General features: G+C 58.7%; 1 protein-coding gene across 4 annotated transcripts; it reads right to left on the bottom strand.

Annotated features, from left to right (window-relative positions):
- Window positions 1-39: 39 nt before the first annotated feature.
- SETD1A (SET domain containing 1A, histone lysine methyltransferase) lies at window positions 40-21,625 on the bottom strand. 4 transcript variants are annotated; one of them, XM_088801467.1, is made up of 19 exons: window positions 20,930-21,625; window positions 20,021-20,185; window positions 19,708-19,803; window positions 17,685-17,955; window positions 16,498-16,619; window positions 16,055-16,284; window positions 14,947-15,796; window positions 14,028-14,813; window positions 13,342-13,518; window positions 13,159-13,246; window positions 12,304-12,461; window positions 12,093-12,180; window positions 10,070-10,393; window positions 3,571-4,599; window positions 3,017-3,189; window positions 2,814-2,924; window positions 2,537-2,656; window positions 941-1,078; window positions 40-857 (listed from the first exon to the last, which is right to left on the bottom strand). In XM_088801467.1, the coding sequence occupies exons 2-19, from the start codon at window positions 20,168-20,170 to the stop codon at window positions 684-686; spliced, it is 5,085 nt and encodes a 1,694-aa protein (XP_088657593.1). In that variant the 5' UTR covers window positions 20,171-20,185; window positions 20,930-21,625; the 3' UTR covers window positions 40-683. The 4 variants fall into 4 exon arrangements, with proteins under 4 accessions (XP_088657593.1, XP_074178753.2, XP_074178754.2 ...); XM_074322652.2 differs by lacking the exon at window positions 20,930-21,625 and adding an exon at window positions 20,764-20,922; XM_074322653.2 differs by lacking the exon at window positions 20,930-21,625 and adding an exon at window positions 20,764-20,922 and having other exon boundaries at window positions 10,070-10,339.
- Window positions 21,626-22,188: the final 563 nt, after the last annotated feature.

Here is a 22,188-nt window from a genome sequence, read left to right as displayed (position 1 = left end):
ATCCCACCCTACTCTTCCCCAAATATACCAAACAAGCACTTTTGTACAATAAAGTTTAATCACAATTATAAAAATGTGGCATTGGGTTTGTGCTATTAACATATGTACAATCCAGCCCAACAGGAAGGGCCTGCCCCCTCCACCACCCGGCCTGGCTCTGCGAGCCTCCAGACACCAGGGTGGGAGGGTGACCCACGGGGCCTGGCAGGAACAGACGATGAGGCAGGGTTCCAGGCACAGAGTCCCCAGGACTGGGGGGCGCAGGCCCCCCCCCAAGGGGAGAACATGGCCACTGCCCCTCGAGACCCCTAAACTGGGGAGGGGTGCACGCAGGGCACAAAGGGGGAGCCCCATTAACACAAAGCGAGGGGGGTGTGCATCCCCCAAGGACAGGATCTGTACAGGCTGGCACCCCAGGTTTCCACAGGAAACAGCTGCTGGCAGCTACAAAACATTTACAGCTTCTTCTCCGCAAAGAAAAAAAATTAGGGGGTGGGTGAGGAGTGACAGGGGAGGCACAAGTTGCCTCAAGGGGCTGAGGCTCCCTTGCAAGGCTCAGGGCTCCCCGCTCCATATTCAGAGTTGGGGGCATGTGGGCCCTCTTGAGCCCACTAAGGCTAGGGGGCTGGGAGCTCAGGGCACCAAGGGGAATAAATAAGGGTGCGGGCGCCAGTTGGCCCACCTCAGTTGAGGGAACCGCGGCAGCTCTCGGTGCCACACAGACATGGGATCTTGTTGTCCTCCAGCGGGAACTTGTAATCGTAGGTGATCTCCTCATCCACGCCGATGGGCTGCTTGGAATAAATCACGATCTTCTTCTGGGCCTCAATGGTGATCACCTTGGCATAGCAGTTGGGCTGCGGGGGTGGGAAGGCAGAGTGAGCTGCGCCCCGCCCACTGCCCCGCCCCGGCCCGCCCGCTGGCCCCGCCCCCCACACACCGTGCAGCAGTGATTGATGAACCTCGCCAGGTTGCCACACTTGGTGGCGTCGATGATGGTGTCGTGGTCCACCCGGAACAGGTAGCTGCTGCCAATGCCCTCCTGTGCATAGCGCTTCTCCCGCATGTCAGCCACCATCTGGTAGGGGGGGTGCCAAGTCAGGGAGCCGCCCCCCAGCTTCCTGCCAGACCAGTGGATCCCCCAGCCCTGTGATGGGAGTCTGGATAATCTCCATGACCCCCTGGGGCCACTGCAGGTCTCCTCTGGCTCCCACTCAGCCCAGGCGTGGACACCCCAACGTTGCGTCCCTCCTACAGCCACCCCACTGTCCCTTCAGCTGCTATTTAAGTCACTCGGAGGACCCCAGGCGGGGGAGTCCACACTGGTCACTGGGCAGAAGCAGCCACTGGCCCCCAGTAGAGCCCCCAGTGTGCCGTGGGGCTGGGGCAGTTCCCGAAATGACAGTGGCCGTTTCATGGACCAAACGCGACTCGCCTTCTCCCAGGACCCACTGGCCTGTCACATTCTTAGTGACAAGGAATAACTCTTCCCTAGAAAGTGGGGCACAGCCCCCTGCACTCTCCCCACAGGGGGTCTCTTGCTCAGGGCTTCAATTGCCAGCTAAGTGCTGGGGGCTCCCCCAATCGTCCAGCCCCAGCCCCAGTCCACCTCAGGGCCTGCTGGGTGTCACCCTCTAGAGGTCCCCCGGGCACTGGCACTTCACGTGTTCCGAGGGGAGCCCAACTTGCCAGCACATCTGGAGTCCTCCTCATTCCCGACTCTGGCGCGGCTCCAGCCCCGCCCTCACTCTCCAGAGCAAACTTGTGGCCTGGCCTGCTCCTGCCAGCTCCTTCGGCTGCCACTGCCTGGCGCAGGTATCCCGCCTTTGGCTGGTCTCTACAACAGCCCCCCACTCCCCACTAGTCTCAGTCTAGTTCTCTCTTCGCTGGAGGGAGCTGATGACCCCCGAAGTCCCCTCTTCACGCTTAATGCTCTGCACTATTCTGACCATCGGTCCGAACCTGACATGGTTCGTAAGCTCTGGGGAGTCTGGCGGCCACCGGCCACCCAAGTTGTACGCTGCAGCCACTGGCCTGCAGCTTCCCAACTCGCCTCTGCACCCTCCGGACACGCTGCCTGCAGGCCCTGGTACGTGCTGCGCCCCCACCCCCACCTGGGCCTGAAGCTCCTGGTACACACATCACTGCTCAAACGCCCTGGCCTCTCTGCGCTTCCCTTCTGTATTACACAAACGCCATTCTTCACTGGAGTTGCCTGTTCAATACCTGTCTTCCCCACTGAACTGAGGTCCTTAAAGGCAGATACAATATTAGTCTTGTTTCTTGCTGGGTCTTTCCATCTAGTTGACTACTTTTCTAGGACCCATTACCCATAGGGAGGGCGCAGGGCGGGAGGGGGAGGGGGTGAGGGAAGGAGGGAGGAGGAGGAGGAAGGGAAGGAGGGAAGGGAAGGAAAACAGGACGCTGGCTGCACTGGCTAATTCTTGGAAGGTCTGGGGGGCTCTGTGCAGAGGTGGGGGGCTTCAGGTCGGCACCCCACGCTGCCATCAGACCTGACCTGGGCTTGGGGCCTCACCTGGCGGATGTTCTGACCCACATACTCGATGACCATCTCATCTGCTGCAATGGGTTCCATGGCAAACAGGCCCCACTCGTGGATCCGGCTCCGGCCGAATCGGAGCTTCTTCTTCCGGAACTACAGGCAAAAGACAGGCTGCTGGAGGCCTCCCTCATGCAGCCTCCTGGCTGTCCCTGCAGCCCTCCAGGCCAGGAGCGCGTTCTGGCTTCCGGGCCCACCCCCACCCCTAGGGGACCCCACGGGGGACACTGCCCCTCCCCAGCTCCGGGCGCACCTTGAGCTGGTTCAGCTTCAGCAGGTCGCTGTCCACGATGGCAGAAGTGCCGATGGCACTCAGCAGCCGCCGCTGCTCAGACCGGCGCTCGGACAGCACCCGGTTAGTCCCCTGTGAGAAGCGGGACAGCAAGGGGCAGGTGACGACAGACCCCTGGGACAGGGGAGCATGCCCGCGGGGCCCGTGCCAGGGCAGGGCCTCACCTGAGTGTCCGCCCCTTCCAGCTGCCGGGCTGAGACGGGGCACACGTCCAGGTACCGGTCCTTTTCCTTCTTGCTGATGGGGTAGTAGCCTTCGCTGCGGGCCGAGCCCGTCTGGTGCTCCCGGGGCCCGTCCTGGGGCCGCCGCCGGCGTCTGGGAGCGCTCAGGTTGGTGAGTGCAGGATGCGTTAAGGAAGACAACGGGTTCCTGCCGGCCAGATCCCTGCAACCCCACTCCCGTCCCCCTAGGCCCAGCCCAAGGCTGACCTTCGCGGGAGGGCCTGAGCATATGGCGTGAGGAGGACAGAGGATGAAGAGAAAGGAGTCTTAGAGACCTTTTCTGCCAGAAAAACTTTGGGAGGTGGAAAAGAGGCAGGAGGCAGAGAGAAGGGTGGCTTGGTGGCCAGAGGAGAAACACCACGCAGAGGAGAAAGCCAGGAGGCCGGAAGATGGCAGAAAAGTGGACAGGGAGGGCGACACTCCCAGTGCCTCGGGAAGGCGGCCCCACCCCACTCGGGGCGTGTCCCCGAGGTGGCCAGCACCAGGACTCAGGATATTGGTGTGGTGGACCCAGTGGGTGTCGTTGAGCCAGTCCGCCCCGCTCGTCTGCTGCAGCAGCTGCTCATAGGTGAGCCGCAGGTAGCCCATGTCCTCCAGGTCCAGGCCCGAGTTCCAAATGTCATACAGGATGGTCATCTGCTCAAACTCGCTGCGAGCCTCGAAAGCGGAAGGGGGGGCTGGGGGCGGGGCCGGGCGGCGCCGGCGCGTGTGCGAGCGGAGGCTGCGCCGCCGAATGGCCCCGTCGCTGCTGCTGCTGCTGCTGCCGCTGCTGCTGCTCTCGGACGACTCGGAGCCTTCCTCCTCCGCGCCCGGCCCCTGCTCTCGCTGCGGCGGCTTTGGCTCCTCTGCCTCGGTCACCACCACCTCCGGGGCCTCCAGGACCTCATCCGCTGGGGAGCTGAACAGGGCGGCAGGGGCGGGGGCAGGCTCCGGGGGCCGGGGGGCCGGCGTGGACGGCGGGGGCTTGACGGCCAGAGCGTAGTTGTGCTCCAGCAGGATGTGGCTGAGCAGCGGGCCCAGGCGGTCGGCCTCGTCCGACGTCTCTGTGGCCTCGGAGTCGTCGCCAGCAGGCAGGGCGGCCAGCCTGCGCCGGGCTGGGGTCAGAGCCAGGTCTGCCAGCACTGCCAGGTCCACCTCTGTCCCCGACTCAGCCTCGTCTTCCTCAGTGGAGCGTCCTCGGCCGACAGCCCGGCTCCGACCTCCTCGGGACACCTCCTCGGGCCAACTCTTGACCAGAGATGCGTGGTCCAGGGGCAAATTGCGAATGGTCCGCTCCACGCCGCGGGGGACTTTGCGGGAGCTGGGGCCAGGAGATCGGACGTGCAGCGGGGCCGCCGGGGAAGGCTCTGGGGCTGGTGCCTCCTCCACGGCACAGAAGGACACGGTTTTCCGGCGTTTCTTAGGTGGGGGCAAGAGGGGGATAGGAGAGGAGGGGCGCTCATGAGGGCGGGGGGCAGGGGTGGGAGGCTCAGCTGGTGGCTCTGGCGGGGGCTGCGCCACTCGGGGGGCTGGCTCCTCTGCAGAACCTGGGGAAGGAAGCAGCACAGGGAAAGGGAGAGCGTCAGCTTCTTGGCCCACCATCGTCAGACTGACCAGCCTCCCGGGGGCGTCCACAACACCCCAGCTGCCTCTGCACTGGAGGGGCTGCACTCATTCTGTCCTCTGTCCCTGAAACACTCCTGCCCGTCACACCTGCAGTGTCTTCAGCGCTGTGGTCCCCTTCACAGGAGGGGTTTGCACCTGCGTGTTCATACATTCCACATTACTGAGCACCAACTTCGTGTCAGGTATGGAAAAAACACTGAGCAGATACTTCGAAGTCCAACAATTACACGAAACAAATTACAGCCCCAAAGGGAGAGGGGGAAGTGGGGGGGGGGCTCAAAGGAAACAAACCCTCGGCCTCGAGAACTATATCCACCAAGTAGGTGTCAAGACGGAGATACTTTTGCTGGCAGCATTTACAGTGAGGGTGCAACAGCCACATCTGAACTAAAGTATCCATTATTTCAACCACAAACAACATTCTACTTAGTGAGGTGAAAGAGATCCAATGGAAAAAGCTGAATCTTTGTATTAAAATATATTATAAAATTTGCCTCCTCCCCACTGCCTCCCAAATGGCACTGGGGTCTGCTCAAGTGGGGAGGGTGTCAGGAGTCTCCCCTAAAGAAGCTGAAAGGCAGCTGACACCCCAAAGATGAGGCTGGGCTGGGGGGGTACCCGGCCTGTCTGAGTAGGCCCTGCCATCCATCAGTCCCCAGCTGCCGCCCCCAGGACGGGGAGTGCACCCTCCCTCTGTCGGGACCCTCCAAATCTGCTGCTGGTGGAAAGCCCTTCCCCTGGAGCGGGCAGACCCTGCCCTGCAGACCTGAACCGTCAGACAATCCCCGTGAGGCCAGTCTACGCCTCACCCGCTCACCCTAGGTTTTAGCCACCCAAACCCACATGGCCTTTTAGGGTCCTGGCGCTTTGCTTATGGGTACGTGGTTCCCTTGGTTTGGAATGCCTCCCCCCCTGCCCATCGGCAAAGATGACATGCAGCTTTTAGACCCAGCTTAATGCCGCCTCTTCTGTGAAAGCTCCCAACTTCCTCAGATGTCGGTAATATCTTCCCTCAGAACCAGCAGGCTGGTTGGTGGCTCTCAACTGCCCGTCTTCAAGTTGGCTGCAGCAGGTTAATAGCTGGTATTGGACGCCAAGCACTAATGCACACCTGTACATGTGTTAACTACTCATCTAATTCTCCCAGCAACCCTAGGAGACGGGGACTAGTATTAATCCTATCTGACAAACAAGGAAACTGAGGCAGAGAGAGGTTAGTGACCTGCTCAAGGCCACACAGCTAGCAAATGGCAGAACAAGGTGTGCCCTGGGCAGCCCGAGCTCAGTCCATGCTCTGGCCTCCCGCACTGGGCCTCAGGGGTTTCACAGCTGCCTCTGCCGCTCAGAGCTGGACGACACCTGCACCAGGCCCAGTCGAGCAGGCGGTCATCACGTGTCCACTGCCTGTGCCCCCGTCCAGCATCCTGAGCAAGGTCCTCGGCTGCGCGTCCCACGGCCTGAGGCCCTCTGGGGTCCACTGTGAGGCCAGCGAGGTTCCAGGAGCTCGGCCCAGGCTCTCCAGGGTCTGGGAGTCCTCTCACCAATTCTCCCAGAGTTTTGGGGCAGCCCCCCTCTGACCCATCCTCCCAGCCTGGTGCCCTATGCCCTCTGGAAGCCTGGCTCTTGAGGAGAACAAATGCCAATCCAGGCTCAGCGTCTTCACACAACATTCCCTGCCCTAAAGGACACCTTCCCTTTAGGGAGACAACTTTCAGGATAGCTTCCCAGCATACACAACTCCCAGAAGCCACTGTTTCTACTGTAGGACCTGCCCTGCTCTCTGCCCCCCGACCCTCATTACCTGACGGCTACCGGACCCTAGTAAGCCGAACCAGAGCCTTCCTGAGAAGGAGGATCTAGGACAGGACGTCTGTCTGAGGGCGAACACCTCTTATGGAACAGACAGCAGAGGAAGCCCATTCGCAGGAGAAGAGAAAAACCCGATCAGAAGACAGAAAAAAGCAAGTCCTAGAGACACCAGGTCCCGTCTTTGGGTTCCACCAAAGCCCCCTCCCCCAGGCTCCTGCCATTCAGGCCACACAGCCCCCTATCTGGTCGCATTTGTGGTAACTGGGATTTCCCTCTCATTCTCTAAAAGCCAAGGGACCTGCTTTAATCGTCCTCTCGTCGCCCACCTTTGCCATCTGCCTTCGGGACTCTGATGTCCCCCATTTACCCGATTTCACATGTCCAGTAACCTCTTTCATCCTGCTACCCTTCACCAGTCACACACCTGACCTTGTCACCCAGAGCACAGTCCCCCCTTGGACCCTGACCCTCTCACCACAGTTTCCCAGGTCCTTTCAGCTCACCCCAGGGCACCCTTGCAATTTCCCATGCTCTCACCGCTCTCCAGCTCATCACCCTCCTCCCAGATGCGCTTCTTTCTATCTTTCTTGTGCCCAGGCTGCAGGCACCCTCACTTTGCCCTCTCGCAGCACTTTCCACCCTGCAGACCCCCCAATCCCTGCCACCTCCCCTCCTTTACCCCATCCTCCACCATCAGGAGGGCTTCTGATTCTCTGGCAAACCCAGCCAGCTTTCATCCTCACTCGCCTCACTTTCCAAAGCTCCTACTTCACCCTAAGGCTCAGAAAACTTCCTACTTTTCTGCGGCAGAGTGAAAAGGAGGCCTTGAGGCACGAGCCCCCACGTGTGTCTACGTCCCCAGGTGTGCTAACCCAGCAGGTACGCCTCTCTCCTGGTTCCTCTACCGGCTCGGGAACACACTAAGTCTCACCTCCTTTGAGAAGCTACCCCTCCCCCATCCGCCCCGCATTCTTTCTGCGCTGCCTCCAATCACAGCTGGGTAACCTCAAGTAGTTCCCTAAACCTCGACGTCCTCTCCTGTAAAATGGGAGTAAGAAGGATGTGGTGAGGCTTGAACGAGAAAGGGAAAGTGCAGGTCTGGAGCCTGGTACTCAAGATACTCAATAAATGTCAATGAGTGTCATTAATTACACCCCCCAACTCCATCTCTTCTTTCCCAACATTACAGTCCAGAAGATAGGCCAGGGCCTGTCCTCACTCCTTCACACCCCATAACTTGGCTTCAGTCTGACCCACTCCACTGAAACTGATAAGGTCACCAGTGACCTAACTGCCAAATCCAACAGACACGTTTCCTATCGTACACCCTCCCCTGCCGTCTGCTGATACAAACCGCTCCCTCCTCCTGAGACTCGAGCTGTCTGCTTTCCTTCCCACCTCGCTGATCACTCCTTTTCAGTCCCTCGGGCTCTGTTTGCCCACCTGCCTCCTGGAAGACTGCAGGGCTCTGGCCCTTTCTCTCGTTTCATACATCCTCCTAGGCTAGACAAGCACACTCACACCCACACTGTCACTGCTCTCAAGTATCGGCCTCATTCCCAGGGCTTCAGATCTATTGCTTCAACTACCTGTTACTCAACTGGTGGATTTCTACCTGGCGGCCCAGAGGCATGACAAACGCAAGCCCAACGAAACGTACCGGCTTCCCTCCTAACTCGGGTTCTCCCTGAGCTTCCTGTCCTGTTAAGTTTAACCAAGTGGCTCTGTCTCCTACATTTCTCTCAGGTCCTCACCCCACTTCTACTTCCCACACCTCGTAACCACCCCGCTTTAGTCCACGCCCTTCACTCACCTGCACCCCCTCAAACCTTCTCGTGGGCTTCCTGCCCGACCACTTTCCTCACAGCTTCCAAATCCCTCAGCCTCTTGCCAGACCCATCTTTCTGAACTGCAAATCCGACCACGTCCCGCACTTTCTTCCCACCCTAATGAGAAAGAGGTACCATACTGATAACCTCTGACCAATGACGCCACCGGCTCTTCTGCTACCGAGAGTGTCTGAGGCCGGCGGGCACCGTGGGGTGAATGAGCCTCCACGCCTCCTCTCCAGGGGTCTGAACCCAGACAGAGCGCCCAGCACAGACCGCCCAGTGTGTGGTCCCCTCATGTGGTCACTGCCTCTCAGACTGCAGAGTCTCAGTCACGTGCTGGAGATCTCTGAGGACCGGGCATCTCTCGGCAGGTGTGCACAGCTCCTCACCCCCCAGACCACCCTGCCCCACAGCGCCCCGACTGCCCGCCTACTTACGGCAATGGCCTCAACCTTCCTGCACCAACTCCGGCCCTTCCCACGTTCTCTCCGCATTCCATCTTTCCAAACACAAATGTAAGCCTGTCGCTCCTCCGATGGCACTCCACTGCCTTCAGGCGACGAGTAAACTCCTCACGTGGCCTCTCATTCTGCACTGCCCGGGCCAGCCCTGCTTCCCCGCTCACCCCAACCCCCTCCTTTCAACCCTCCAGGTTCGCTTCCTCTCCTGCCTTCCTACACGCCGCTTCCATGCCTTCGGGCCCTGGCACACGTTCATCACACCCTCCTGTGGGATTGGCAGGATTTCCCAGCCCTGTGAGGCTTCAGCAGGAAGGACGTCCTCACAGGCGTGACGTCCCCACAGATCGCAGATGTGCTCAGCTTCTCAGAGTATCCTGTTCTTTCATGGTGCTTATCACAGCTGGAAATCAGATTCTTAGCTTTCATTACTCAACTGTCTCTCTCCCTACAGACCATAAGCTGCACGAGGGCCAGACGGGTTGTGCGTACACCATCACAGGCTCTCCCCTACGCTACGTACTCAGTGAATAAACAGCGGTTGCCTGAACACACACAGTTTGCGCAACAGGATAAATTACGCGTGTGTGCTAGAAAGTAACATTTGAATGTGTAAATCCACAAAGGAAGGCTGAGATAGAATTAAGTTCTGAGTTAACGTTTTTGGTAGTTGTTTTCTACCAATCTGTCCATTTAATCACATGCAAGTATATACTACACATTAAGGAATAGGATTTAAAAAAAGCATAGGAGGAACTGGTTGGGTTGGGAGTTTTTTCCTTAACACTTTGTAAGCGGGCAGTTTCCCGCCAAATCGCGTCGTAACGCGGGGCTTTTTTGACATTTTCTCGCCAAAATTAGACTTTCCGTAAAATATTCATATCTTTCGATCTATTTGATATTTTTCTATGAAACTTTCAGTGTTTTAGTTTAAAAACAGGTCTCTATTTATTTACTTTGCAAAATTTTTGCCGGTTCCAACTAGAGGCGATATGACGAGTTTACTCGTTTCCCGCAAAAATTAACTTACTTGGGAAGAAACCACTCTGCTTTACTTCAGTAGCCAAGTGCCTGGTCTGGCTCTGAAGCCACTTACGGCCACACAGCTGGAGTGTGTTGGGCAGTAAGCATCCTCCAGGGACAAGTGACAGGACAGTGACTTCTGCCGAACTTTGTATGTTGTCCAGCAAAACCATACACGTACGCACGGCTGATAAACGCCAACCCCAACACTGTCATGGACTCATGGACACACACACACACCCTTGTAAAGCCAGCTCCGCGCCACCTACCTGTAGGCCTTGCTGGAGACCTCTCCTGCTCGGGCAGCAGCGTGACGGGGGAGCCCCCCACCTGCTCTGGCCTGGGCTCCTCCACTGGGGCTGGCAGGGGCGCAGGGATGTCTCTGGGGGGCGGGGATGCCGAGGGGATGGCTGCTGGCGGCTCTTCTTCCTCCTCTTCTTCAGAAGAGGATTCAGATGACGCCGAGGACGCCGAGGAGGAGGATGAGGAGCTGGACGAGCTGCCACTCTCGGAGTCCAAGGCGCTGTCGTCGTCCCCATCTGAGTCAGCATACAGAGAACATTTGGAGGACGAGCCGCTGTCCTCGTCCTCGCCTGCAAAGCCAGAAGGGGCAGTCAGGCGAGGGGGGAAGACCCTCCCTGGGCCCCGCACGGGTCGCTCGCTGACTCCCCCACGAGAGTGTGTCAGCTTGTGCCAGGTGGGCCAGTCCCGCCCGCAGGGGGATAAACCCCAGTGGGAAGGGTGGGGGGCCGGGATCCTGCCTGCACGGCCAGCTCAGGGGAGGCGTTCCTGTGATGGGGATACTGAAGGTGAGGACGACGATGAGAATGGACATGGGGGCTAAGCAGGATGTCAAAGGTCAAGAGAAGATGGGGTGCTGGAGACTGGCGAGCAGCCTGCCGACGATGGGAGCTTTTCCCAAAGTGCCTGGACGACAGACTGAAAAAGGGCTCCGAGGTAGGACAAGCTCAGGAAACAGCACAAGCTGTGCCTCTAGATGATAACACATTGGAAGGGCTCTAAGAAACTAAGAGTTCTGCAGCCTTCAAGAAACATAAGTGGGTAAGTTGGAGTAGAAGGCGGGGGCAGCCAGGCAGGGGTCTGGGGGACGACAAGATGGAGCTGAACAGGGAACGCAGGGGCCAGAGCCTCAAGGGCCTGAAGCGTCAGGCTGAGGAATCGCCTGTGGGACACGGGCAGCCAGGAAAACGCAGCGGAGGAAGAAACAGGATCCGAAATGGTAATCCCATGAGCAGGCTGGAAGATGGGCTAGGACATGGGGGAAGGATGGAAACAGACAGGGAATCCTGTCGACACTCCTGCAGCCTCCGAGTGAGAAAGGCAGGGCAGCAGGAAACGAGGAGCAGGTAACACTTCAGAAATGGAGGTGGCAGGACTGACTGACACGAGGCGGTGGCCCCGCGGACGTGCGGGGCCTGCACACACCCCCCCATACACAGACGACCTGTCCTGTGCTTCACTGCGGCGGGTCTCAAGTCACCATTCTCACCGTTCTGGCCTCTGCGGACACGGCACCTTCTTCCACCATCTGACATGAAACAGCTGCTCTTTCCCCAGCCCCCACCGTGTCACTACCTCACTAACCTACGTTACCTTCCTCCAAGCACTTATTTGTGCCACAAACGCTAGCTACCATTTGGTCACTTGTTTGCCAAGTCTCCTCCTCCCCACCACTGGTCACAAGCTCCACAAAAGCAGGACCCACATCTGTCGTGGTCACTGATATGTCCCCACCACCTACAACAGTGCCTGGTACAGAGCAGGGCTCATGACATAGATCTGCACAAACGCGTGAAAAGACACCATGGACGCGAGCACCAGTGAGTGTGGAGGGGCAGACAGGTGTCGCTGAGGAAGAGAAATTGTGCCTGCGGACGGCAGCCGCAGGGAAGGGAAGAGGGAGGCACGGCTTGGTGGCTGAGCCTTAGAGACAGCTCACAGCTTCCAGATGGAAAGGCACAGTCTGGTGGCATCGGGGACAGCAGGAGAGGCACCCCGTGTCCCGACTGCTCAGCAAAGGATCAGGCTCTGCCGGGCTGCCTTAGCGGGTGCTGCATTGGCAGCAGAGCAGAGAGAAGGGAGCACTCCGGGTCCTGGGCTACTGTTTACAATGGGCCCAGGCTTCCAAATGGCAGGACTACAAAGTTGATTTGCGGGAGGACACAGGTGGCCGTAAGCGAGCAGGAAGGTTCTGTGGGTCAGGAAGGGGCTGCCCGGGGAGGGCGCTCCTTTCCCCCAGGCTGGGATCCTGCCGCCTCCAGCTCTGCTCACCATCCGATGCCTCCGTCGCTTTCTTCGCAGCATCCATGGCTTCCTCATGCTCTTCATCTTCCTCGTCTTCCTCATCCTCATCCTCATCCTTAAGGAAAGGGACAAACAGGCACTCACAGGAAGGGGCCGCTGGTCCTCCAGAGGACAGAGCTGCCTGGGCCCCAGCGCCCAGGAAGGAGGCGGGCCCTGCAGGCCGGGTGCCGGCTCGTACCTTCTCCGAGGAGGACTCCTGGGACGCCTCCTCTCCCTCACTGTCCAGAGCGAAGGCCTTGCGCTGTTTGCCCTGGGCCTTGCTCCGCTCTTCGTCTCGCTTTGGGGGTTTGGTCCCCGGCCGCCCCGGCTCTCCAGCCTCCTTCTCCCGCTCAGGATCTAGGTACCGGGAGTAGCAGTTAGGGCCATGACATGAGCAGTGACACCACCGCTTCCCGACCTTGCGGGACGGGCTTCGCGTACACTGACCTTCCCGACCGTCCCACAGACAATTTATAGCCAAGAAGTTGAAGCTCAGCAGAGAAGCACAAGGACCTCAGAGGCTAATTAACATCTGATATGGTTTTAAACGCATCACACTCGTTTTGCCTTTCACTGTTTTCTGGGCAGCGGACTGACTAGGCCTGGTCCAGGAAGAAACTACTAAGGCCCAAGGTTCGCAGGCAGACGCGCCGACAAGGGAGTGGCCCAGCCACAGACGCTGTCAATTGGCGGCTCGGGCTGAGGCCCACGGGTAAGGAGGTTCCAGAAGGGCTTAAGCGTTAGGCAGCAAATGTGGGGAGATGACCTAGCCCCCCTATCTTGTGACTTTAGATGCTGCAATTAGCATTTCTGTTTTATAGTAGGAAATTGAAACAGAAAACTTGACTCAGCATAGCAGAGTAAGAACCGTAACTAAAACCCCGGGAGTAACCCGCCTGAAGCTTCTCAGCCCTCAGAGCTGCTTCTTACAAGCCTGCCTCCCCATCTCCACTGCGCCCTGGCCTGTGAGACCGCACCCCTTCACCCGCCTCCGCTTTCCTCTGGGACTCGCAGCAGCCTTTGCCTCTCTCCTTCTACCTGACCTCCCACTCACCATCTTCATCCTCCTCAGCTGGGGTGGAAGGTCGGGGCCTCTTTTCCTCACTGGCCTCCGAAATTTCTGAAGGCTCTTTTCGCTTCACCTGACAGACGGGAAGAGACGAGGCCCGCTTAGAGCTCAGACACTCCGGGTTCCCAGCCACCCCTCCCCACTGGGTGAGACCCCAGCTCTGGGCACCTTGAAGGACGGCAGCCGCAGGGCCCCTCGCAGGCCTGTCCCAAAGGCGAAGGCCTCCACGCCGGTGGTCCCCCCGCTCTTTGCCCAGTCTACAAGGGACAGCAGGCCTGGCTCCTTCAGCTTCGTCTTCTCTTTATCTTCCTCCTTGGCTTGCTGTTTGGCTGCATTCTGGAATGGCTGTGGGCACGAGGGGACTGAGCCCGGATCCCTGGCGCCCCCTCCTGCCTCCTGCCAGAACTACACCCAGGCCCCCGGTGCACAGAACACGCCTCCTGGCTCATCTATTTGCCTGGCGCCCGCCGTCCCTCTGCTACACCAGCCCCTGGACAGGCATTTCCTCACAGGTCTGCGAGCTTACAGGCCAGGACCCTGAAGACATAGCTCCTAGCCTCCCCACTCTACAGACGGAGACGCTGCAGATTAAAGCCCAGAGACAGATACCGAAGGGCCTCGCCCACCACAAGCAGGCAGCAGAGCCGGGACAAAGCTCTTCGGGCTCGTGCTCTTCTGCGGTGCTGTGCGCCCCCAGCGACGCTGCCCACCTGGTGTCCCCCACGTGCCCTGTGTCTGTCCACGTGCCCTCACTGTCCGTCCCTTTCTCTATTCTGAGCGGTGTCTCCGAAAAACCTGAGGTCTGTTTCCCCCAGTGGAGCCCCAGCTTCCCCAGGGCAGGCCCTGGCCCTCACCTTGGCCTTTTCCTCCTTGCTCTCCCACCACTGGTCGAATGCTCCGAAGGCCACGTTCTCCACCATCTTGCGGTTGAGATCTCGCTGCATTATGCTCTTCATCTCCTGGACCAGGGTGGCCAGCACGCGGCCCACGGTGCCGGCCGACGGCAGGGCCTTGCCCTCTGCCAGCTCGGCTTCCTCCCTGGGAGGCAGCCGGGCCTCCTCTCCTGAGACTGAGGACGAGGGCAGAGGCTCGGTGGCCATGGGCAAAGGCAGGTGGTACGCCTCCCGCGAGTAGGCCCCGCGGCCTTCTTGCCCTTGTGTGTACAGGGCGTAGGGTAAGCCGTAGGCCGCCTCTTGGGGTGGCGGGAACGGGAGGAAGGCTTCCCCAAAGGCCCCGCCAGGGGGGCCCGTCGAGGCTGCAGCCAGTCCCTTGCCCTGCCGCAGCTGGTGCAGCCGAGTCAGCATCTGGGTCTGCATCTGGAAGGACATGGGCATCCCTCCCCACTGCGCCCCAAGTCGGTCCATGAGCTCCAGGGAGTTCACAAAATCATAGATGTGGGGGGGTGGCGGCGGAGGCGGCGGGTACTCAGGGGGCGGCGGTCCCTCAGGTCGGGGCGGGAGGAGGTAGGCAGGCTGGTGGGGAGGGTAACCAAGGGGAAGGGAAGCCAGGTAGGGGGGTGGGGGAGGGGGCGGAGGGGGCGGGGGCGGAGGCTGCTGGGGGGGTGTTGGGGCCGGAGGGGGTGAGCCGCCCCTGTCGTCATCGGAGATCTCCATGTCCTCTCCAGAAGAGCATGGAGAAGCCTGCGGGGCGCAGAGGAGGGTCACAGGAAGCTTCTGCCATACCCTGGGCTTTCCCGCAAATCCCTGCTTTCTTGCCAGTGCCCTCCCTGCTCCCCTGGGCCCGACTCCACCTCCCTGACCCCGGGCACCTCACCTGGCTCTGCCCATTGGCCTTGGGGGACTCCCGGCCAGCCACTGGTTCCCCACTCCCTGTAGGGACCACGTCCTCAAAGCTGGCTGGGGCTGGAGGGGGGGTGCAGGGCCCGTGACTTGGCCCCGCCGGCACCTCCATCCCTGTGTCTCTGGCCCCAGGGCCCGTGGTGCTGTTTTCTTCCTCTTCCTCTGTGTCAGAAGCCAGGAAAGAAAACTTGGAGCGCTGCTCCTTCAGCAACATCTCAATGCGGGAATCCAGGCTGCTGTGCTGAGCGAAGGGCACACTCTCATTGGTGGTCTCTGGGGCTGGGGAGCCGGAACGGGCAGGTGAGGCTGGGCGGGGGGAGGTCCGAGCTTCTTCTCTCTCGGGGCTGAGCCCCCCAGCGCCGCTGCCTCCACCAGGTTCGGGAGGCTCCGGGGGCGGAGCCTCTGAGGTCGGTGGCCGGTAGTCCTGGTCGGCGGGCCGGCTGGGCTCCGGGGGCAGGTAGGAGGTGTAGGCAGGGGGAAAGCGTTCGGTGGTATTTTCAGCAAAAGGTGCCCCAGGGGGCTCCTCCCGAGTTGCCCGGCGGGGTGGGAAAGAAGGATGGCGCTGGTAGCGGTTCCAGCTTTCGTAATATGCTGGGTAGTTTGAGTCCGAACCACGAAAATGAGAGGACGAGGAAGAGGAGGAGGAGGAGGAGGACGAGGACAGGGAGGAGGAGGCGGTGGAGGAGGTGGCGGTGGCTGCAGTGGTGACAGAGACGGCGGCAGAGGTGGTTGTGGGCGCCGAAGACGCAGAGAAGTGGCGGCGGGAAAAGGAGTCCTGGTAGCTGTTCTCTGCCCGTCGGGGCTTGAAGGAGGCCGACGTGGCGCTGCAGGGAAGGGCAGGGCGTCAGTGCGGCTGGCGGGGCTGTGGCGAAGCCCAGGGTCGGCCTCAGCACCCAGAGCCCCTCCGCAGCCCCCAGAGACACACTCGCTGCTGACACTCAGCCAGCACGCGCCCTGAGAACGGCTGGATCTAAGAGAAACTAGGACAAGTTATTCCCAACTCCTTCTTCGGGACTCTGGGTTTCTTCTTCGCAGCGGCAGCTCCCAGAACCTGGGGTTCCCAGAGGGTATGAAGTCTGTACCTGCTGGAGTAGGCAGAGTCCTGAGAGTAGGGGGTACTGCCCCGAGACGTGTACGGGGTTCCTTGGGAGGACTGAGGGGTGAACTGGCCAAAGGAAGATGGGGTGTCTTGCCGGCTGCTGGAAAAGCTTGTGTCCTGGGAGCAAGGGGTGCCGTTGCCAGGCGTGCCCACCCCAGCGGTGCCTGCCGGGTAGGCAGCCGTGTCGGAGGAGGACCGGCGGCGGGATTCGGTCTGCAGGGGAGAATGGAGCACGCAGAAAGGAACAGTAAGTGCCATTGAACAACTTACCTTTCTCCAAACCAAGAACCCCAGTTCCCTGTCTTTTGAAAGCATCGAGGCATCTTTTCTTGGCTCTTCCAATACTTGCAGAACCTCCCGAAGGCCGGGCGTGGCACTCAAGCAGCTGCTCACATGGTGAGAGCTATGGCCCCACAGGCTTCTCACCGTCTCGGCGGCTGCACTGGAACCCTGGAACTTCTCACTCAGGGCCTTGCCCCCTGTGGGCACCGTCTGAGGGGTGTAGGAGCCATTGACTATCAGCTCATAGTACTTCATGCGCTGTTGTCCTGGAGGAAGAAACATGGGGACCCACAGGGTCAGATGGAAGCGACAACTCCTTCCGGATTTGGTCTTCTCACGTCGTCCTCAGGTGTCAAGGTAAATATCAAGTTTGGGGATTTCAACTCTTCTACCTTCTGTCTCTATCTCTGGGACCTTCCACCTCACCTCCACCTGACAACTACTACAAACAACATGGAGTATGACACTTCGTTTTCTCAGAAGGAGTTAATATACTGGATGACCACGGGGAGGGAAAAGCGTCAGTGCCCCTTCGTTAGAGGCTTAAAGAAAATGGAGCTGCACAAAGTCACAAAGTTGGTCAGAGGCAGAACTGGAATTCAAGCCCAGGTCGTCTGGTGCTAGGTCCTATCACGCTCTCATTCTACAAACTTAACCTAACGGCAGCCTCAGGGCTAAATCCAGCCCACAGCTGTTTTATTTGCCTCATAGTCACTTGAAAAAACAAATTTTTTTTTCTTGGTGGGGGGGGGAACCCAACATTTTAAAACCATGAAAATCTAGACTTCTGGCTTTATAAAACCGGAATATTTGGCAATATTAGTCCTCATTCCCACTTGCAAATTGGCTGATACCAGCTAAGGACTGTCTCCTTTAGCTGGCACTGCATTACAGCTCGCCACAAGCCCCACCCTCCCTGTTACCCTGACACCGAAGCCGAGAGTTCTTCCCTCACTCACCTATACAACAGGTCCCTAATTCTCAATCCAAAATTTCAAAACCCCAAAACCTCAACACCCAGTATTTTGGGGAATTCAGTGTCACAAGCTGAGCTGAGCTGAGGCTACTTACTAGTTTTCATTCATCCTACCTAGTGTGACCCTTCATCCATTTTCTTACAAGTATAGCCACGTGCTCCCCAAGCCTGCTGGAGATGACACAAAACATTATGTACCACACACCTCTGTAAGATCCTAATTCCAGAAATCCACCTGGCTCCAAGAGGCTCAGGTGAAGTATTGCGAATCTGATCGCCCGCCTGGCCGCAGCAGGCATTGGGGGGTACGGTCTCCGCTGGCGCCCCACCGCGAAGGCGGGCAGGGGAGCCTCACCTTTGATGTCGAGCTGCGCATGGATGATATTGCCCATGACCGAGGTGAGGTGGAGGTTCTTGACCGTCTCCTTGGCTCCCCGCGTGCTGGTGAAGAGCACGCGGGCCAGGCCCAGGTGCTTGCGAGTGCGGGGGTGAAGAAGGATCTCTACCTCCTCCACCTCGCCATACTTCCGGCACATATCCTTCAGGAAAGTCTCCCGCACGTTGTCGTTGAGCCTTGCAAAAGTCACCTCCTTCAGCGGGATCTGCCCGATGTAGAACTCATCCAGCTGCGGAGAGGACGAGAGCTCAGTGTGGGGTCTCAGAACTGACCTCTGTTCCTTTGTCCTTTGGGAAACTTAGAGCAAGGGTCGAGAGAAACAGAACTGGGAAACTGAGAGGCAAGGGAATAGGAAGGGACCCCATCAAGGGATACATCAATTTTGACCCCTCTTCCCTGAACTCTTCTCACCACAGCACAATGGCAAGAATCGGGAAAAGTAATGTATAAACCGAGAAACAAACACACACGGAAGGAACTATTTGTAGAGAAATAATTCACTAACAGCTTTTACAAAGTGATCACCATGGACGGGGCACTAGGAATCCACAGATGGACTGCTGGCCCACCGTCTGGGAAAGTCGGCAAGACAGAAAGACACACACAATGCTAACAGGACACAGGAAGCGCTGGCAGAGGTGCAGACAGGGCATACAGGAGCCCACAGGAGGAAACCTCTGTTCAGAGTGGGAGGCAGGGAAGATTGCATGGAGATGGTGTCACTCATCCTGGGCTTTTTGGATAAGCAGGAGTTCACCACCATGACAAGCACTCGGAAGGCACTGGGTAGAAAATAACTTAGCATTTCCTGGAAATTGAAAAGTGTTATGGAACACAGGTACGCAGTGGCAAAGGCGGAGGTGTGTCAGTTATATGTATCAATACGCAAAAACATAGACTTGGCAACCAGAGTAAACTCAGAGAATAGTGAAATTAAAAAGACAAAATGACAGCACAGTGGAGCATGAAACGGAGAAAGGAGGCAAGGAAACCAGGTGAAATGAAATGAACACGAGCCTACATTAAAGAAATAACAATGAACTAGAATTATTAAGATAAAAATATATATTTAGAAAAAAGGTGAGAAGAAAAAAAAGAAAAAAGGGTCAGCAGAACTTTGTTACAGATGATGTGATAAAACACAGGAGAATCACAGAATGGTTCCCGGGTGTCTAACTTGTGCAGCTGAGTAGATGGAAGGGAGAGCAGGATTAAAGGGGGAAAGGGAATTTGCTTTAGAGTCTGAGACGTCCGTGGGGCCTCCAGGTGGAGCTGTCCCACTCCCAGGCACCTAAGTCTGGAATTCTAGAGATTGATCTCATCTGGAAACCAAGATTTGGAAGTCATGGACATTTCAGCAACAGTCAAAATCATGGGGGTGAAAGAGATTGTCCAGGCAAAGTGCACGAAGTTAAAAAAAGAGGGGTGAGAGAACCCAACACACAATTTATTGATAAACGAAAAAAAAGAAAGAGTTAGTGAAGGAAACTACGAACCACCAGTTTTCTAAGCCCAGCCTGCTGAGTATCCTGCCTGGTCAGAAAATGGGAATCCTCTGAGGAAACGTGATGGAGGATCCAATGGCCAAATGAAGGGTGAGGCACAGAGGACTCCAGGGATGGGGTTCCTGGCCTTGACACTCCCCTTAACCGTTGAGAACCTGGGGTATCACACCAGGGCACTGTCAAGCTGTGCACTGTCTAGAATACAGAGTGACAGGGAGAGCAACTGAGCCTGTCTTTATATTATCCTTCAAGAAGTCAACACTCCTGTTTGGGACCCCTCACCTACACCTTTCTAGAATGTGAACCACACCTCCTGTCCAGAACAATCCCCCCTCACAGCCTCAGACACTGCTAGACCTGGCTGAGATCCTTTCATTGGAAAACTCCCTTTTATTGGCTACAGTTCAGCTAGACAGCGAGGACCGACCCCCACACCCTCCAAAGGCCACCACACCAGGACACCAGCAGACACATACCTTAAATTTAGGGACTGGGAGGGAAAAGTCTCTGTTTTTGGACCTGACATGGCAACGGGGGTCTTGGAGGTCTTCGACCGGTATATACTTTGAGTCCTAGAAAGGAAAGCAGGAACGGAAAGAACACAATGTGAAACCACATTATGGAGCGCAAAGAAGCCCATCCAGAGACCCCTATGCAAGAGCTGGCTTCTGGTTACCCACTTTTTAAGCAAGCAGGTTATGGATATGGACGCTCTGGAGGCTGAACAGAGCTAATAGGAGAGTGGGGCCGGAGTTCCCTGGCTGGCAAGGAGCGGCCCGGGGCACTCACGTTGACACTGAAGTGGACTCCATCGTAGCGGTACACCTTTTGCGAGGGCCTGCGTAGGGCAGGGTCCAAGGCAGGATCCACGATGAGCTTGTAGTTCCTCCACTGGAAGCTCGGGGCCTTCTGCCCATCTCCCCCACCTTCCTGATCCATCTTTGCTCATTTACACTGTGAGGACAGAGGAACACGCAAGGGCGGGGGCGGGGGGGTCAGGTCTCAGGCCTGCCTCCCTTGCTGCCCCTCACCGACGAGCCCAGACTCCGGGTTCTCTCATCTCCCCAGTCTCCACACCTCCCCATGACCCATGGCTTCCCCCGATTTCCCCTCAAGTACACTTTCACCACAACACCCCATTCCCTCTCCACCTCCCAACTCTCTTCGCAGACCCCAGGCCCATCTCGAGCCCCGGCTCTCCCCAGCGCGCGCCCCACTTGGCCTCGGCGCAAGACCCCTCCCCCGCCCCCTGCCAGGCCCCGCCCCCTCCCGCCTCCTCACCGGCCAGCGGCCCGGGCCAAGCCCGGCTCCCGCTCCCACACACCCGCTCGCGTCCCCGCGCCCCGATCCTCCAGCCAAGAGGTGGCACCTATTCGGGGCGTTGGAAACACCGCGAGACCGAGCCCGAGACCCGGCTTCGGCCCCGAATCTGGGCAGGGAGGTGGCGGGAACGCGCGCCGCTGCCCTCTCCTCCCGCCCCGGCGCTTTCTGCCCCCCCCATCTCCGCGCACGCGCGGCGCGGCCCCACTCACCCGCTCGTGTCGAGCGGCTCCCCCTCCCCCCACCCCGCGCGGCACCTTAGTGGCGCGAGGCGGCGGCTGCGGCGGCAGCGCGAGACCCGGCCCCGCAGCGGTGGCGGCGGCGGCGGCGCCCCCCCACCACCACCTCCCCGGCGCGCGCACCAAACACCACCGCCACCTGCGCGAGGCCCAGCGGGCACAGTGTCGACATTCGCACTTTCGCCACGGGCGCCACCGGGAGACCCACGGGGCCGAGGATAGCGGTTTCGCCTCGGCCGGCGCCCTATGAGGGTCGAGAGTTGCGGCCCAGGGAGCCTGGAGATGGGCCGCATCCCCCGGAGAGTGGGTTTCTCCACGACTATCCAGCTGCTCTGGCCTGGGGTCGTTGACGAATCGGCGGCGACGAAAGCAGCGACTAATCCCTGAGGAAAAGGGGGCGGGGCGGAGGGGAGGAGGCCAGCCAGAGCTGGGGAGATGAGTGGTGCGTTGAACGGGCGCAGATTCGTCAGGCGGGCGGGGCGAATGGGTGGACGGGACGCGCGCTCCTTCGTTCCTCTTGCCTGCCCCTTTCTTGCGCGGCCAAAAGTCTAAGAGGCTGCAGATTCGCCACAGGTCCTGGCCCCAGCTGTTTCCTCCCTTTCCCCGCCTTGGTGGACTCAAGAAAATAATGCCTGGTTAGCCAAGCCCTGTTGGCAGAGTCGGCCACTTTTTATGGATCTTTCTTACTAGCACAGCTCGGGGAACTTCCTAATTCCGACCCGGGGAAAATAAATACGGCCCAAAGCTCCTCTCCGAGTCCGATGAGAATTTTCGGCCGAGCCTAGAGGCCTGAGTAATTCGGGGGAACTGGCCTAGCGAATCTGCGAATTCTCCTGTGGGCGGAGCCAAGGCGTCGTGCGCAGAGGGCGTGGTCAGAGCGTACCGAGGCCGGCGTCGCGGGGGCGCTTCCTGTAGGACCCACCGAAACGGGGCGGGGTGGGAGGGGCTCCCGGGAGGTGGAAAAATACAACGAACGGCTGTGACTCAGGCCGTTTCCCTGGCGCCTCACGTAATGCAGGGAGCGTTTTCCTCCCGTTGTCCCTCGTGGGCCTCTCGCAGTTTAAGATGCCCACTTGACAGATGGGGAGACTGAGGCCTGCAGAAGGTGCCACATTTTCCCCTACTCGGCCCACCATTGGTGCTTAAATCCGAGGCTGTCTTAAAGTTCTGTGGTAAACTTGGTGCGACCTAAAGGCCCTTAAATGGGTCCTGTAAAAATTAAACTATGTTTTACGGGAACTAGGGTGGGCTTGTCGATTCTCCAAGCATCATGGTCCCAGTGCCCGCCGTTTTCAGCCGCGGGGGGGGGGGGGGTACCTCTGCTTACGCGGTCCGGCCGCTGGAGGGCAGCACCAGCACAAGCTTACACCTGGGACCCCTGGGCTAAGCCCGCCCTGA

The sequence above is a fragment of the Rhinolophus sinicus genome, chromosome 10 (assembly GCF_057876585.1).
Source record: "Rhinolophus sinicus isolate RSI-liver-muscle chromosome 10, RSI-T2T, whole genome shotgun sequence".
In the NCBI taxonomy this organism is placed as follows: Eukaryota; Metazoa; Chordata; class Mammalia; order Chiroptera; family Rhinolophidae; genus Rhinolophus; species Rhinolophus sinicus.
The sequence above is the reverse complement of the archived record's forward strand: the minus strand, read 5'-3'. Positions and strand labels throughout refer to the sequence as shown.